Consider the following 18058-nt stretch of genomic DNA (forward strand, 5'->3'; position numbering starts at 1 on the left):
ATCCCTCCTGGCCAGAGGAAAAACCCTTTCACCTGTAAAGGGTTAAGAAGCTAGGATAACCTCGCTGCCACCATGTCAAGGTTCCTTCCCCACTCTGAACTCTAGGGTACAGATGTGGGGACCTGCATGAAAACCCCCTAAGCTTATTTTTACCAGCTTAGGTTAAAACTTCCCCAAGGTACAAACTATTTTCTTTTTTCCCTTGGACTTTATTGCTGTCACCACTAAGCGTCTAACAGATATATAACAGGGAAAGAGCCCGCTTGGAAATATCTTTCCCCCCTACACTCCCTTTCCTGGGGAAGGTTTGATTAAAAATCCTCACCAATTTGCATAGGTGAACACAGACCCAAACCCCTGAATCTTAAGAACAATGAAAAAGCAATCAGGTTCTTAAAAGAAGAATTTTAATAGAAGAAAAAGTAAAAGAATCACCTCTGTAAAATCAGGATGGTAAATACCTTACAGGGTAATCAGATTCAAAACATAGAGAATCCCTCTAGGCAAAACCTTAAGTTACAAAAAGACACAAAAACAGGAATCTATATTTCATTCAGCATAGCTTATTTTCTCAGCCAGTTAAACAAAACAGAATCTAACGCATATCTAGCTAGGTTTCAGAGTAACAGCCGTGTTAGTCTGTATTCGCAAAAAGAAAAGGAGTACTTGTGGCACCTTAGAGACTAACCAATTTATTTGAGCATAAGCTTTCGTGAGCTACAGCTCACTTCTGTATTTTCCACAGTATGCATCCGATGAAGATGTTTTTATACACACAAACCATGAAAAAATGGGTGTTTATCACTACAAAAGGTTTTCTCTCCCCCCACCCCACTTTCCTGCTGGTAATAGCTTATGTAAAGTGATCACTCTCCTTACAATGTGTATGATAATCAAGGTGGGCCATTTCCAGCACAAATCCAGGGTTTAACAAGAACGTCTGAGGAACCGGGGGGACAAGGGGAAATAGGTTACCTTGCATAATAACTTAGCCACTCCCAGTCTCTATTCTAAGTTAATTGTATCCAATTTGCAAATGAATTCCAATTCAGCAGTCTCTCGCTGGAGTCTGATTTTGAAGTTTTTCTGTTGTAATATCACAATTTTCATGTCTGTAATCGCATGACCAGAGAGATTGAAGTGTTCTCCGACTGGTTTATGAATGTTATAATTCTTGACATCTGATTTGTGTCCATTTATTTTTTTACGTAGAGACTGTCCAGTTTGACCAATGTACATGGCAGAGGGGCATTGGTGGCACATGATGGCATATATCACATTGGTGGATGTGCAGGTGAACGAGCCTCTGATAGTGTGGCTGATGTTATTAGGCCCTGTGATGGTGTCCCCTGAATAGATATGTGGGCACAATTGGCAACGGGCTTTGTTGCAAGGATAGGTTCCTGGGTTAGTGGTTCTGTTGTGTGGTATGTGGCTGCTGGTGAGTATTCGCTTCAGGTTGGGGGTTGTCTGTAGGCAAGGACTGGCCTGTCTCCCAAGATTTGTGAGAGTGTTGGGTCATCCTTCAGATAGGTTGTAGATTCTTGATAATGCGTTGGAGGGGTTTTAGTTGGGGGCTGAAGGTGACAGCTAGTGGCGTTCTGTTATTTTCTTTGTTAGGCCTGTCCTGTAGTAGGTGACTTCTGGGAACTCCTATCTAATTTCTGTTCTGTTGCCGGCAAAAGCATCACACAGACAGAGAGAACCTTCGTCGTCCTCCCCCCCTCCCCCCCCGGCCACCCCAGCTTTGAAAGTATCTTGTCTCCTCATTGGTCATTTTGGTCACGTGCCAGCAAGGTTATCTTAGCTTCTTAACCCTTTACAGGTGAAAGGGTTTTTCCTCAGGCCAGGAGGGATTTTAAAGGTGTTTACCCTTCCCTTTATATTTATGACAAAATGTTTACTGATTATACATGCTTGGCTAGGAATGGCTTACTTTACTGTTGATGATTATCTATGATTGATCAACAATAGAAACATTTCCTGGTTGCAGGAGACAAGATCCCTAACCTTCCAGTGGAAGTGGTGTTGGGGGTTTTGTTTGGAATTTTTTTTTTCCATTGGAGGTGTTCTCTATTCATGCTGTAACTAGTAACCTTTTTTTGATGATTTCCTAACCTCTCAATCCCTTACTTTTCCTAAACAGATGAGTACTCAAGGCCAGCAGTGATTGGGCATGCAGGAAATTTTAGATCATTCCTGGACAGTACTGCAGCTATCAAAGAAATTCTTGCATCTGTTCTAAATACATCTGGTATTAAACCATCTTCACTACCAGAGAAAACTGTATTGCAGACAACTGAAGATCCAGACAGCGATATGGAACACTGGGAGGAGAGTACCGATGGTGATTCTAATGACAGTGACACAGACTATACACATCACAATATTGCTTCTACACAAATGGATGTTAGATTTATGAGGCATAAGGCATCTTGGGATAATACTCAGTGTAGTTCTTCTAAATCTTCACTGATTTCCTCATCATGCCCACTTTATCCTGGCAGAAGCTCCATCACTTCGGCGTTAAATAGCTCATCCCGCTTGGAAATGTCTCCTCTGAAATGTGATTACTTTACTCAAGTGACATTAACTGGAGGCACTGTCACATCATTGACAAACTCTGCTATTATGTGTTCAGAAAAAGAACTTAAAAACTCTTCAAGTTCACCAGACCACCCTTTGCCTTTTAAAGGAATCTCTCCAGATTCAACAGCTAATGAGCTGTCAGCAGCATTTAGAAATTCTGAGACTTTGGAACCATTGCCACTCAGAGATGAGGGCAGCAATGCTTTCCACCCGCGTTCACAGTCAGCACCCTCTGATCAGCAAGGTAACTTTCATTTAATCACTTCCAAACCTTTTCCAGGTAAGACTTTTGTAGTACTAATGGATAGACCCAAATGAAACTAGTTTCACTGTGGTGATATAACTGACCACGCAAACACTGCCACTTGGGGCTGTCTACACTTGAAACGCTACGGTGTAGACACTACCTACTCTGATGGGAGGGGTTCTCCTGTTGCCATAGATAATCCACCTCCCCAACAGGTGGTAGCTATATCAACCAAAGAATTCTTCCATCAACCTAGCGCTGTCTACATCAAGAGTTAGGTTGGCTTAACTATACCACTCAGGTGTGGATTTTTCCCACCCTTGAGCGACGTAGCTGGGTCAACCTAACTTTATAGTGTAATCCAGGCCTTGGAATGGGACAGAGTAAAGATGGAGGAATAACAAATTAAGAATAGCTGTTCTCTGGGGACAAACTAATCAATGAGACTCTGAACACATGCTAGGGGGTGTCTCTGCTATTTTCTTTTTATAAGAATGCTAAAAGATTCTAATTTAGTACTGAATCTCTAATAGAACATAAGTCATTTAACTCTAATAATGCAGATAATGTAACTTAAGAGACTACTGCCCAACTTTATCTTATCTCAGAATTTCCCTTATGCTAAAAGCAAATAAAGTAAATCTTGGCATTTTTTGCTTTAGCTAATGGTTGAATGATGTGCTGGAGGGGATTCCTGGAAGACCCTTATTATGTTTGACACCAAATTGCACACAAGAAAGAGGGGTGATTTCCCCGACTCTGATGGGAATTCATCTTCTCTCTGGGTACTGCTGTATCATCCTATGCCACAGTTGACTTATACCTTCCGCAGAATATATATATTTTTTGCTTTTGGAATAGACCAGATTTCACCAAAAGGCAGGTATCCTCAAAGGGATCGTATCTTCAGACTTACACCAAAAGCTCTTCATTTGTCATCCACCTCCTTCAAATGATGCAAATCTTAACACTGTGCTGTATTTGCAACATACTCATATTTTGTTCCTTAAAAAAACACCACCACCATATTCATTCCTGTGAAAGTGCATATAGTAAGTTTGCTTGTTCTGGGGCATCACCTCCTGGAATTGTTACGATAAAGAACTTATGTTTTATAGGAATTTATTTTCTCATCAGGTACTCCCCACTGTTCTTTGTGAGCACATAAACAGGATCAGGGAGAAGAGTTTTGCAGGAGCCCCTTGTTCTAAATACAGTGTGAGCAACATTGCTGATAAGTTTCAGTTTTTGTTTGTTTAGTCATATGAAGAGTACAGTCCCAGATTGTCATCAATGGAAAATAAAGTTCTCTATTATCAAGGTGCAGGACAAATAGTGACATTAGGGGAGATGGCATGGTCTAATCCAGCATTTTTTTAAAGTTCGGGTCATGACCCAGTATTGGGTCGCAGCATGTAAGGCACTGGGTTGCTCTGGTCAGCACCGCTGACCAAGATGTTAAAAGTCCTGTCAGCGGTGCTGTCCAGCTAAGGCAGGCTAGTGCCTACCTGTTCCGACACCGCACTGCGCCTTGGAATCGGCCAGCAGCAGATCTGACTTCTGGGCTGGGGGCCAAGGGGCTCTGCGCGCTGTCCCCACTCCGAGCACCGGCTCCACTGTGGGGGGTGGTGGTGGTGTGTGCGGGCGAGAGCCGTGCGGAGCTGCTTGTGCACCTCTGCCTAGGAGCCTGACCTGCTGCTGGCCTCTTCAGGTGGTCCACAGTGCCAGGACAGGCGAGAAGCCTGCCTCTGCACCCTGGCTGTGCCGCTGACTGGGAGCTGCCGGAGGTAAGTCAGCGCCCCAACCCTGCAATACCAATCCCCTGCCCCAGTCCTGAGCCCCCACAAACATGGAACCCCTTCCTACACCCCAAACCCCTCATCCCTGGCCCCACCTTAGAGCCTGCACCTGGAGCCCTGACCCCCTCCCATGCCCCAAACCCCTCATCCCCAGCTCTGTTGGGTCACAAGCATCAACAATTTTCTTCAACTGTGTCCCCAGATAAAAAGTTTTGAAAACCACTGGTCTAGTCTAGTGGTCATGGCACTGAACTAGGAGTCAGACCTGGATCTCTTTCTGTTTCGGCCACTGGTCTTCTGTGTGTGTTTGGCCAAGTTGCTTCATGCCCCTGTTTCCCCTCTCATCTTTTGTCTGTATTGTTCTTTAGATAGTGAGCTGCTCTTTGCAGCAAGGACGGTCTCTTCTCATGTGTTTGTACAGTGCCTAGCACAATGGGGCCCAATCTCAGTTAAGACATCTGTCTGCTACTCTTAATACAAATAACTAAAACAGTAACTGATTTGGCTTCTACTTAAAGGAGACCTGAAGGTGGAGGTATTGGGGGGGGGGGTTGTGCTCTCTTCCCCTTCTTTATGATTAGAAAAAAGGCTTGAACGAAAGGCTTTTTTCTCTTCAAAATTTTTTCTGTTTTTACCTTAGAAATCTCAGGAATGTCAAATCTTTTGTACTCTGTCTTGCTAAAGGGCTCTGAGAACCCAAAAACATGGACTGGGCATTCCCTCAAGGCCTGCTCCAAAACCCATTGGAGCTAATGAAGACTCCAATTAACTTCAGTGGACTTTGGATCAGGTCTTCAGTTATTAAATGAAATGGTGTAGGTGCTGAATCGTCACCAAAAATGCTTTCAGTTCAATAGTTTGTCAGGCATTTTGGATTAAATAGATGTTGACATAAACAAAAGGTAACAATGTGAGTAAAAGTCATCCCCAGCCCTCAGTGAATTGGGTTTCCTTTTATTGATATCTGATACCCTAATTGTATTAGCTTCTCAGTCATCCAGGAACCATAAGGTTGAGACGGTGTGAATTTCTGGTGTAAGGGAGGGAAAAATCAGGCTGCCCGGGTATCATAAATAAATGCTCCCCCACCACCCAAAAAAACCCCTTAAACACATTTGTTTCTGTTTTTGTTACTCTAAAATCAACATTGCACAGTTGATAGACTCTGTGGCTCCACCCCTCAGTACTCTAGTTCACAGGGCCGGTTCTACGTACCAGCACGTGCTCGGGGCGGCACTTTTCAAGGGGTGGCGTTCCGGCCCTTGGGGTGGCAAAAGACCTCGAGCTGGCCCTGCTAGTCTCTCTCACCTGTAAATGGCTAATGTCATGTTAATTCAAAAAGTGTCTTGATCCTGCAGTGAGCTCCTAAATGGGCAGACCCCATTGCAGGATCAGGGACTTTTAACAATACCTAGTTATTTGAGACATATAGTTTCATAAACACTGAGCCGTTGATTAATGTGACCGTGATGATTGTGGTTTGCTCCAGTTAGGTGCTTTGTTCATTGAACCAAGCACAATGTATTTGGATCCTGTCCAGAATAGAGAAGGGAAGAAACAAACTACGCCCATGTTTGTAATCAAGTACAGCTAGTCATGCAGGTCTGGATAGTTTAATCCTGGCCAAGTCTCCAAACTGTTGCCAGGGATTGTTATGCATTAAAGTTGCTTGGAACCATCTGTCTTATTGCAAACGATGGAAGCTTGTGGCATGTCTCATGAGTCTGATGATGTTGGCTAGTGTAGTGGTCACCTGGAAAACAAATGCCAGAATGGGTTGAGGGGGGAGGGGTGGATAGAGATGAAGTAAACACTCTAAAAATGTCCTTGCCTGTGTTAATATTGCTGTAGATCCTGATTTCACCCCCATCATTTTGTCCTCAGAGGTGCTAGGGTCCTATCATTTGAGCCCTGCAAATCCATGGATATCCATATCTGTGGATGTAGATGTGTATATATGTGGACCATTTTTGCGGATTGTGGATTGGATGCAGATACAAATTTTGTATCCACACAGGGCTCTACCTATCATGCATAGTGGGATAGTCTTTGTCAAAGTATGACTTCTGTTTTTGCATTCCATTCTTCCATACTTCCATTCTGTGTGCTGACTACAGTTTTGCATTCTGTGCTGGAAAAATGTTGTCAAGGCCAGTCTGTTGCACTGCATTCCAGACAGGTGTCCAGCCCAGGAAAGATGCTTGACACCTTGTTGAATTACTATGATTTAAAAGCCCTCAGATAGTCAACTTTGACTGTCTTCCAACTGCACCCAATCCCATGGAATAATGAACTTTCTACTCAGAAGTCTGATGGGAGGAAGGGGCTGGAATGTCTCAGTTTGGGCACCTGTGAAAAAAGCACAGACTGTATTTAAGAAGGGGTGTTTCTCAGTGGAGCAGGGCCATTCACTACCACTTGCAAGAATATCTGGGGGGGGGGGAGAGGGAGGGAAGGAGGGACTCTTTACCTAGCCTGAATGCTGAGCGTACCTTTGATTCTCAGAAGGATGAGATAAGATTGGGGATGGGTGTGTGTGTGTGTCTGTGTCTCTGTCTCTCTCCCTCCTCCTCCCCCCGCCCAAGGACATTTGTTGTTTTGCAAAGATATATAATTTTCTATTCCTTGTTAAAGTAAAGTGACTGTGCTTAAAACATTCCTTTGCTGAACCTGTGTTCCTTGCCTTTCTGCCATGTTGTCCGCAAAGGGATTAAACTAAAAGCCAAGCATGACCAGAGAGTAGGTGGAATTCTGAGGGAGTGTCAGCAACTTGGGGGCTCAGGACGTCTGAGGTGCTGGTTCCAGAGTCTGGGGGAGGCAGTCCCACATCCAAAGGAAGGGCTTAGACATGGGCGGCGGGTGAATCGGGGGCTTGTCTGGCCCACCCCTTTTCTCCCCCCCTTCCCCTGCTGGAGCCCAGAGTCACCCTCTCACCAGCCCCAGGCCACCCGAGCACCCCACCCAGCCCCAGAGCGCCAGGCGGGCAGGCAGCCAAGCATGGGCCACAGTGGGCAGCAGTGTTTTCCCCAGGAATTGAAATTTGGGGGGGGGGTTGAATTTACCGGGGGGGGGGGGGAGGACCGATGAGGGGGGAGACTGTGAGGGTGAAGGTAGGCTGTATGGCACCATAGTAAAAACTGAAAAATGTTTCATGACCATTTTATTAGATTTTAATTTGCGTGAGGATTTTAAAACATGATTTAAGTTGGCTACTCAAGCCTTCTATGAAGCACTACATCTACATCCTTCTTGGTTTCTTGTTATAATTTTGCACAACTCTGTTAATGAACTTCTTGAATGCAGTGCATTCAACTTTGGTGGCTTCTCGTGTGTCTGGTACTTCCATTCCTTCCGTTGATATGCCCATTAGTTCATTCACATGATCAGGCAGAAGGTGACTTCTTTCAGAACACAAAATGCTATTCAATGATGAAAAAGAACGCTCAACTATAGCTGTTGTGACTGGAAGTAGCAAGAGATGACTTCCTACTTCTTTCATCCCAGGAAACATAGCATAAAGATCAAGTCGAGCCACTAGTGATGATAAAAAAGAAGTTGAAGTCAAATGTTCATTCATTCGTTGAATGATATTCCACTCTGTTCAAATTCTGTATTCTGTCCTGAGCACATGGCAGCCCCATTGCTGGTAGTGCCTCACACCGCTCAACTGTCGGTGTTTTATAGGACAGGGATCCGTAAAAGCTACCTAGAGGTTGAGTAGAATCTAGAAGTCGCTGTTGTAGATTTTTAAGACTCATGTCTGTGTACTTTTTCAGTTTTCTTAACAAACACCTATTGTCCTCTTCACTTAAGAATTCAATATAAATGCCTTCATTAGTCAACTTCTGGACTGAAGCCTTTGCTTCTTCCAGTACTTTTCCAATGAATAGTTCTCTGATACAAATGTAGCTTCTATTGCTGGACAAAGATCTACTACTATTGAAGCAGATGCCTGGATGGCATTGTTTAATGACCCAAGTGGTTTCAACAGTAGACTTACAAAAGAGAGAATAGCAATAGTCTTCTCTGAATGTAGTAGCAAAAGTAATCCACCAACCTCACTACTTAGATCCATCCCATCTTCGTAGATACTTTCCAAAGCCAGTAATAACGGCTGGAGTAATTTTAAGACAACAGCCAAGGATCGTTCATGAGAAAGCCAGAGGGTTTTCCCAGGTTGGACTAATTTGAACTTCAGTCCCACTGTATCTTCTATATTTTCCAAGATATTCAGTCTTTTTTGAGTCTTGCCGAAAAAAGAATATAATGAAGACATTAAATGTGTAGCTTTTTAAATGTCTTTTGAAGAGTCTGCAGCTCGTACAAGCACTAGTTGGAGTAGAGGGCCTCTACAGTGTGTATAGGAGAGATTAGGGTTACACTTTTCTCTAAGCAAAGCTTGTACTCCACTATGTCTTCCAGAGAAGTTTGCAGCTCCATCAAATGCACAAGCAGCCATCTGTTTGGGGTCCAATTGAGAAGCATTTAACTCTTCTAAGATGTGGGTTGTCACAGATGAAGCCAGTGTGTCTTCTATAACTTGAACATCTAGAAATGCATCTACTGGCTACCACAGTCATCAAGATAATGCACACAATGACTTAATACTTGATGCCCATTTGCATTGGTGCGTTCATCAGCCATGTATGTAATTTTTTTGACTGTGGTGAGAGAGTTCTTCGCTTTTTCAACTGTTGAGTCTTTCAGTGTTGCATCATTCTAGCCAGTCAGTTGAGTTTCTTGCAGAAAGATAGTGAGCATTTGCTGGTCTTGTTCAGAACCAGTGTTCAACTTCAAGGTGAACAAGTGACAATGCACTTAACATTGGCCTCCAGTCTGTAGTGTGTGGTATCTCTTGCTTAAATAGAAAGTATGATGCCACAGCCATGTTTGTTCGCATGAACTGTGTTGTGTCTCCAGCATTCTTAACAGCCTCATTAGCACTCACTGGTGTTGTCCTGGGTCAGTGGAGACTCAGAGTTCAGAGGTGCTTTCACATGAGTTCACCTCCCAGGTGGGGGCAAAGAAGGCACCTTGCTCGTTCCTCCAGCTGCTCACTATTCGCTCTGGTCACTGTTGTTCGTTGTGCCACCGTTCACTCCATTGCTCCGTTGTCAATGGCCCTGCACTGTCACCTTCTGCTGCCATGTGCCACTGTGACCTCTGCCAGTTGGTCTCTTGAGGTTCCACACAGCTCTCAGTCATTTCAGTTGAGCTCTCAGTGGGGGAACCTCACTTCTAGTGCAGACTGGTCCATCTCTTCTACAGAAACACTGTCTCCACTGCAGGTTTAAGCACTTAGACCTGATTATCAGTGATTTCAACTGTAGTGGTCACTTAACAAAACAAGAGACTATCCATGGAGCCTAATCAGCTCAGTCTTTAAACAGTGGAGAGGGGCAGGTCAAATAGTACTTGTGACTCAGGCAGACCATCAAGCAAAACAACTGTCCCCAGCCTCTCTCGATGCCCTCAGTCAGCAGAGGCTAAGTACAGTTCTACTGCCCTTTACTCATACAATAAGAACAACAACATTTCATTACTCACCTAAATGAATGCACTGACATTGTCATAAAAAAACAGCTATATAAGGAAGCTAGTCTATGTTCATACTTTTGAAAAGTATTATACTTTTTCAGATACATGTATTTTATCATACACTTTGTATGCTTTTAAAGTATGTATTAATGTTTCAATTTCAATTCAGATTTCCAAACAATCACTACATTGGCAACACTGCATGTAACTGGTTCACAAAATGGGGGGGGGGGTGTTGGGGAAATGCAAGGTGGATGTAGGGAAGTCCCTGGGCGGCATGGACCCGAGTCCCCAAACGCCAGGTGGGTGGGCAGCACGAGCACTGGCTCCAGCTGCCCAGAGTCCCTGGCTTCAGGCCGGCCCCCACTAGCCCCAGCCTCAGCCCAGGGCAAGGGTGCCAGAGTCCTCCCAAAAGTGGGGGGAGCCAGGTGCCCCCGCCCCTCTGCCCGAGGTGGAGGCAAAAGCAGCCCCGTGCCTGTGTCCCAGGTCCCCAGCCTCAGGCTCCCAACAACTGCCCACACAACTCTCCCCGACCCAACTCCGGTTGGGGCCCTTGGAGCCAAAGCCTGGCCATGATAAGAGCCAGGCAGGCAGCTGTGGCACACCCTACACCTGCCTGCAGTGTGGGTGGTTTGAGCAGCCCCTGGCCTGTGTCCCTGCCTCCCAGGTCCCCTGCCCAGGGCAGGTGGTGCCTTGGGGGTAAGAGGAGGGGAAGGGGGCTTTGAAGCACATGGGATTCAGTGGTTAGGTTCCTTCACAACCAATGGGTGTCAGTCAGAATGTGGTCTGGGCCACGTTTGAAAAAAGATCATTCAAGGATTAGGGACTTTATTTTGTTAAACCTGAGAAATTTTTTTTTTGTGGGGGCAGGCACCTCATTCAGCTCTGGCAAAGAAAATAGATTCCTAGATTCCAAAGCCAAAAGGAACCACTGTGATCATCTAGTCTGACCTCCTGTGTGACACAGGCCAGAGAACTTCTCCAAAATAATTCCTAGAGCATATCTTTTTTTTTTTTTTTAAAGCCAGTCTTGATTTTAAAATTTGCCATTTGCTTTGATTCTTTATACTATGCTTAGAGCTTTAAACTTACTGTGCCATCTCAGAGATCATGCAATTTCCAGAATCCTCAACTTCAGGCCTCTGCTCCTCTCTTCAGCCAGTTAAACCACTGGCTAGTGGCTTAGGGCAGAGAGTGGTATGAGATATCTTCTTCCCTCACTGGAGCTGTGACACTGAAATTGCACTGAGGCAGGAGAAGGGACAGTAGAAGGGAACAGGAAGCCAAACGACCAGACATGAACTGCTTAATTTTAGAGTGGGAATTATACTAGAGTGTTTTCTCTTTGGCATTCTATTAATTGTCACTTAGATTCTTACCTGAAAACAAGTATTGTCCCCCTCTCAAATCCACCCCCACCATTTAAATGTTGGTGTGATTCCTGCTGCCTTGTCTCCCGCTGCTAAGGAAAAAACCTGGAAAATGAAAGCCTGTTATACCAATAAAATAAAAACCAGCAGGATCTTATTAAAGGGAATGAGGCAAAATGCCACATTTATTGTGAATACAGAAAGAATCATAGTAAGCAGTTAGTTATAGCTATAACATTCCATTCAATTTCATATTTATTCACACATTCATTCATATACACACACACACACGTTCTGCAAGGTTGTTATCATAGTTACTAGCCTTAGAGTTGCACATGCCAAGCCACTGGCCAGGTGGCCTGGACACGAGGAGGGAGCGGGGCCTTGTCAGGTGTTCATCTGATGCTCCTGGAAGTTGGTTTGCACAATCAGACCCCAAAGTTCTCACTTTCTAGAGTCCATTTTTATAGGAATTTCTTCCTATGCCAGTCTATGGGAATTGCTTCATCATGCTGTTGCTGAATCAATCAGCAGATGTCACATTCCTGACAGCTCCGTGCTGCCAGATGTTATCTTGTTCTTTAGTTCTCCCATTCTTGAGGCTGTTGGGTGAATTCCAGCCTACCCTCCGTGGGTCCTCTGGTTGTTTCCACTTGATGCCTTCTTCGGCTGATGGACACTGGATTCTTAGGCTGGCACCTCCCTGATCATTCAGTTATTAACCACACCAAGCATCCATCCACATACATCCTCTATCTCTATTTTAATCACAATTGTTAATACAATAAAAGGGCGGGGAGTCTCTGGGTGCTGTTTCTGTTGTTAGAGTATTGCTTTGAGTCTCTCTCTCTGTGTGAGTAGTTGTTGTTACAGAGTATTGCTTTGAGAACAGACTCTGTTTTAGGATGTACTAACACAATTAGCAACTTGTAAGTTTCACACAGAGAGGGAGAGAAACAGTAAAACCAAGAGACCTCTTAATTAGTAATACCCTGGAATTTAAATTATGGGGAATCAAACTCATTTGTGGTTTTTAATACAGAACTTCTTTAATATGATCCAACAAGCCTTGATGTTTAAATCCAGACAAACTGTTTTTTAATGGAATTTACTTTTTAACTATGAAACTGTTTCTACTTATCCTATGAAACTTCCTCTAAGGACCTCTCCAATAATCTCTGTTTAAAAAGGGCCACACTAAGGTCCCCCCTACCCCCATGACTTCAGTACAGTTTAATTTGAAATTCAAATCTCTACCTTTGCTAGGTAACTGTTTAAATGAATTGCTTTTCCTGGTCTTTGAGGTGATGGGTGTGTGGCAAGCAAAATGGCTGTCACTTCCCTTTAGCTTTAATTTTTTGCCTAGGTTACTCAGAATATCCAGTTTCCTAATGTGACTGTCTGAAATGTCCTTTCCCAGACCCCAACAGGGTTAGAGCAGCGATGCACAGTGCCTAGCAAACAAACTGACAATTTTGTCCAAGGGGGTGAGGTAATTTCTTTTATTGGACCACCTTCTTTCTCTCTCTCTCTTTCACTAACAGAAGTGGGTCCAATAAAAGATATTATCTCACCCACCTTCTCTCTCTGATATCCTGGGACCCACATGGCTGCCACACTGCTTACAGTTTTGTCTGTCACACGTTGCTGTCAGGCCCCACTAACCTTCGTCCTACAGACTGTGTGCGCACCACAGTTCTCTCCTTCCACACCTCCACCTGACTAGGCAGGTGGACGCTTATCCTTCTTGGTAGCTACAAAGTACAGCTAGCTCACTCATACTGAAATAGTGCATACAGTGATCTGTTGCAGATGTAAGTTGAGGCTCCAAAGATGATACAATCTGAAAAGGAACTAAAATTTTTAGATTGTTTTAAGTTTAATCAAATGTTTTGGTGAACCTTGGTTGAGTTAAAACTTGAATGAGAAGGCAGACTTCTAAAAAGGAAAGTACGCACTCTTAGTGTGATCCCGTGTTTGGTCTTTTTGTCTTCCCCCACCTTATCCTAACTAAGCTCCTTCAGGAGGGAAATGGGGAACCCTTTTGAAGTAAGATGGGGAGGACAGGATTACTTTATCTTCAGTGTATGTATGCAGTGTTGTTGTAGCTGTGTGGGTCCCAGACAGACAAGGCTGGGTGAGGTAATATCTTTATTGGACCAACTTGTGATTGATGAGAGAGACAAGCTTTGGAACTTACAGAGCTCTTCTTCAGGCCTGGGAAACTTACTGTGTCACAGCTAAATACAAGATCAAACAGATAGTTTAGCATAAGTAGTTAGCACATATTCTAGTTAACACATATTCTAAAGGACGATTCAAGGTGAAGTGTCCAATTATAGCCAAATAAAAATGATTAACGTATTGAGAAATGTTCAGTGCTAATTAGCTGGAGGGGGTGACTTGCATAAACTATTCTTATGTGTTTTTGGGAGTCTCTCTCTGTTCATTATAGTTTATCATTTTAAGCAGAAAGTCTATGGTGGAGAGGGTCTAGTTTGAAAAAGACAGACCATTTGCTTGTCATCTGGATGTTCTAAATCATTTTATATTGCAGTATACCCAGAACGTGCCAGATGCTGTGTGAGTATATAAGAAGCCAGGCCCTGCCCCAAAGTCTTTTTTACTGAAACAAGTCAATACATGCAAGGTAGGGAAGAGAGAAACAATATACAAGCGAAGTGGTCAAGGTGGTGGTAAGCACAGGTTTTATTATAACATAGATTCATAGATTCATAGAAGGTTAGGGTTGGAAGGGACCTCAGGAGGTCATCTAGTCCAACCCCCTGCTTGAAGCAGGACCAATCCCCAATTTTTGCTCCAGATCCCTAAACGGCCCCCTCAGGATTGAACTCACAACCCTGGGTTTAGCAGGCCAATGCTCAAACCACTGAGCTATTATCATATGCTCCTTGATATATATATATTTTGTTGTGACTGTATAAACTATCCCCTTGCCCCTCTATCTTGCCAATATTAGTTGGCTAATTTCTTGTAGTAGTGGTTCTTAGGGATTTAATATAAAATATTAGAATATGAACCAACTAATCTTAATGAAGGCGAGGCTTTAATTTCAACAAGAATTAAGACCCATTCCAGCACATCATGTTTATGTGATTGAGTGTAGGTACTCAAGCTATAGAGAAACAAATGTATGCTCTGCTCTATCATAAAAAGGTGCTGAAAGGGATGAGATGGTGCTTTTGTTTTCCATATTCAGCAAAATCACCAGTGAGCACTGTAAAAATGGCAGCTGCTACACTGTAAAACGAGAAATGCTGCATCTCTACGTATGGTGGTCCTACATATGCTAACATGCAGTAGGGATTCAGGACGTATGGAAATATACAGCAAACTCTTCTGAGCTTCTTGCATTCATATGAAACCAATGCCCACATTGTCTGCAGCTGGCCCCTGTATGATTAGACACCCACTGAAACCTGTATTGTGCTAGCATGAGTCTTATCTTCCAGCCAGTGGCTAACAGTTCTGAGCAGCGTTAACTTTCCACATGCTTACTGTAATAACACATGGCGTTTTCCAAGGGTAGCATATTGAGTACCCAGGCTTTTCCATGTGGCTTTTCTTAACTGCTCGGGTCCACACTCGTTTATTTGTAGTTCAGTGCGCTGGTATTTTATGTGCTTGATTAGCGTACTAAATGAACAGCTTTGGGCTTTGCTTAGACTTCTGAGGCAGGTTTACAATGAAGTTATGTGTTGCAGTGTATTTAAGCTTTGTTTCCCCTAAACTTGACATACTTTCTCCAGGTTGCCTGGATAAGTTAAGTACTGTTTGTATTTTCAAAAGACCAAGGTCCCTCAAACTGTCTCTACCTTTGACAATTCCTTCCTCCTCCCTCCCTGCGACCCCCCCCCCCCATGCCCTTGACAGTTTTGGAAAACAAGGGTAAGTTTTTCTCTTGGAAAGCACTTAACATATTGTGGCTAGTGCAAAGAAACACATAACTAATAGTAATGCTTATTGTTACACCTACAGGTGCTACTTCAGATTTAAGCATAGGAGCTATTTCCTTGAACCGTTCCTTGCAGGATACCTTCATGCTTCCTGTAGATGTGGAGAAGGTGAGAGCATTGCAGTTATGGATCTATTGTGCCAATATTCTAGTGCAGAATAATCACTTATGAATAATTACACTTGATTGTTTGCTAGTCAGTCTACGTAGAACTGATTCCGTCTGATTGGCTTTAGAAGAACAAACTTTAGTGATGCCAAAACTAGTCTTTTACAACTTGCTGTTTTTCTTTTTTTATTCTGTTTTAGGATGAGCATTTGTACAAATTAAAATTCAGCCCAAGCTTTTCAATATTGCCCCTTCTACACACCCTCCTTTCACTCACTTCAGGGAGTGTAATACTTTAAAGATACTCCCTTTTCATTCCAAACATTTTCCAAACAATGTTTTCCCCTTTCCTATACCTCCATTTTATCTACATTATTTCATGCTATTCTGTGATAGTATAGCACAGGATTTGTTTTGTGCTAGTGTTATGTGAAGGAGTAAATAACACTTCCTTATTCACTTTATCCACACCAGTCAAGATTTTATAGACCTCAATCATATCCCCTCCTAGTCATCTCTTTTCCAAGTGGAAAAGTCCCAGAGTTTTTAATCTCTCCTCATATGGAAGCTGTTCCATACACCGAATCATTTTTGTTGCCTTTTTCAGTACCTTTTCCAATTCTAATATATCTTTTTAGATGAGGTGACCAGAACCGCATGCAGTATTCAAGGTGTAGGCATGCCATGGATTTATATAGAAGCATTATCATATATTATGTCTTATTATCTAGCCCTCTTCTAATGGTTCCTAACATTCTGATAGCTTTTTTTGACTGCTGCTGCATTTTTAGCAGATGTTTTCAGAGAACTATCCACAATGACACCAAGATCACTTTTGTGAGTGGTAGCAGCTAAGTTAGACCCCATCATTTTGTCACCCTGCCTATCAGTGGCAAAGCAGGGAATAAAACTGAGGTCTCCTGAATTCCAATCCAGTGCTCTGTCCACTAGGCAGCACTGCCCCCTCTACACAAATGATCAGGAGGCTGTCATCTTAGAGGAAAGATCAAAGAGCTCAGTCATGATGAAAGGGAGAGGGGGAGAATATAACAACTATTAAAGGGTTCAGACACCAGGGATGGTACAAGGGGTTTAACTAGAAGTAATGGGATAAAACTAAGAGGGGGGAATTAGGATGAATATCAGGAGAGAACTTCCTGACAGTTGACCTCTATTAGACAACGGAGTCGTCTCCCATGGGAATTGGTAGAAGATTGGACAAAGCACTAATCTACGTACTGAAAGTTACAATCCTGCCCTGGGAGGGAGAGGGAATAGATGACCTAATAGGTCTTCTTCACCTTTCTCCTATGACCCTGAGCTGTTTCCTGAAGGGAAGGAGCTCAGCGTATAAAAGGAAGGTGGCGAAAAAGGGGTGAGAGCAGAGTTTGCGTAAATGGAGACTGTTTGCTTATATAAGTTCCTCAATATGCAAGAACCCACTTGGCAACACAAACTCTTGCAGGCAAGTTCTTAACCATTGGACATGGCACAAGTATTCTCAGATCTGCCAGTGACCTGGTATTAACCCCCATTGAGAATCCATCAAACTTTCTCTGAATCACCTTGGTATCAGTATTTCCCCTCCAGGAAAAATTGGCTGTTTAATTTTCTTTCCTTTGTTAATGGTATGTCCCAAAGCTTGTTGAATGGTTTCTGTGGGAAACTGTTAACAAAAGAAGTGGTGATAATCGAACATCATTTAGTTTAAGATAGTTTCTTCAGGCACCCATGTGAACTTCTTGAGACGTTACGTGAGGGCCTGTACTGTTGGGGAAATGCCATTTTATTGGACTTGTTTAGAAATAAAATCTGTTGTTCACCTCTTTCTCCTAAAGATGGTCAAAAAGTTGAAGAAATGTCTACTGTAGTTTTCATTTTTAATTGTTCTTAAGTGATGATAATTTAAGTGCTTATTACTACAGCTTCCCGTTACACTGCTGTGAAGAATGTTGTAATTACAACTGGTGCCATTTTTAGAGCATTAACTCAATTTGTTAGTGGACTATTTGATATCTACATTCACAAGTTGCAACATTAGATCCCGAGAGTATTTTTAAGCAATGAGCTTTCTTATTGGACCTTGAAGTTGCATGCAAGCAAGCAACTCCATAGTGGGAGCCAGGGGATCTGTGTTCCATTCCTGGCTTTATCAACAACTTCCTGGGTGATCTTTTGAGCTAGTCACGCAAGTTTCCATTTTCCCACCTGTAAAATGGGGTTAATTATACCTTGCAAACATTAAAGAATTAAGTCAGTGAGATAAGCAAGTGCTTTTGCACTTCTGTTATCATCCCTCATCTGAGAATCTCAAAGTAGTATTAAAGCCTGCCACACCTCACCAGTTCAAAATTAATATGCACACTAAAGTGTCTATATATACTTCACTCCTTTAATTAAATCCTAGTAAATATGCTACATGGTTTAACAT

General features: G+C 43.1%; 1 protein-coding gene across 2 annotated transcripts in view; it reads left to right on the forward strand.

Annotated features, from left to right (window-relative positions):
• Window positions 1-18058, forward strand: part of RUBCNL (rubicon like autophagy enhancer) — a 52121-nt gene that overhangs the window by 17797 nt on the left and 16266 nt on the right. For both annotated transcript variants that reach the window (XM_084647513.1, XM_084647512.1), the window contains exons 4-5: window positions 2147-2833; window positions 15543-15628. In XM_084647513.1, coding sequence (XP_084503639.1) covers window positions 2147-2833; window positions 15543-15628 — 773 coding nt within the window. The remainder of the gene's footprint in view (window positions 1-2146; window positions 2834-15542; window positions 15629-18058) is intronic.

Source organism: Lepidochelys olivacea (genome assembly GCF_965140295.1).
Source record: "Lepidochelys olivacea isolate rLepOli2 genome assembly, chromosome: 1".
Taxonomy (NCBI): domain Eukaryota; kingdom Metazoa; phylum Chordata; order Testudines; family Cheloniidae; genus Lepidochelys; species Lepidochelys olivacea.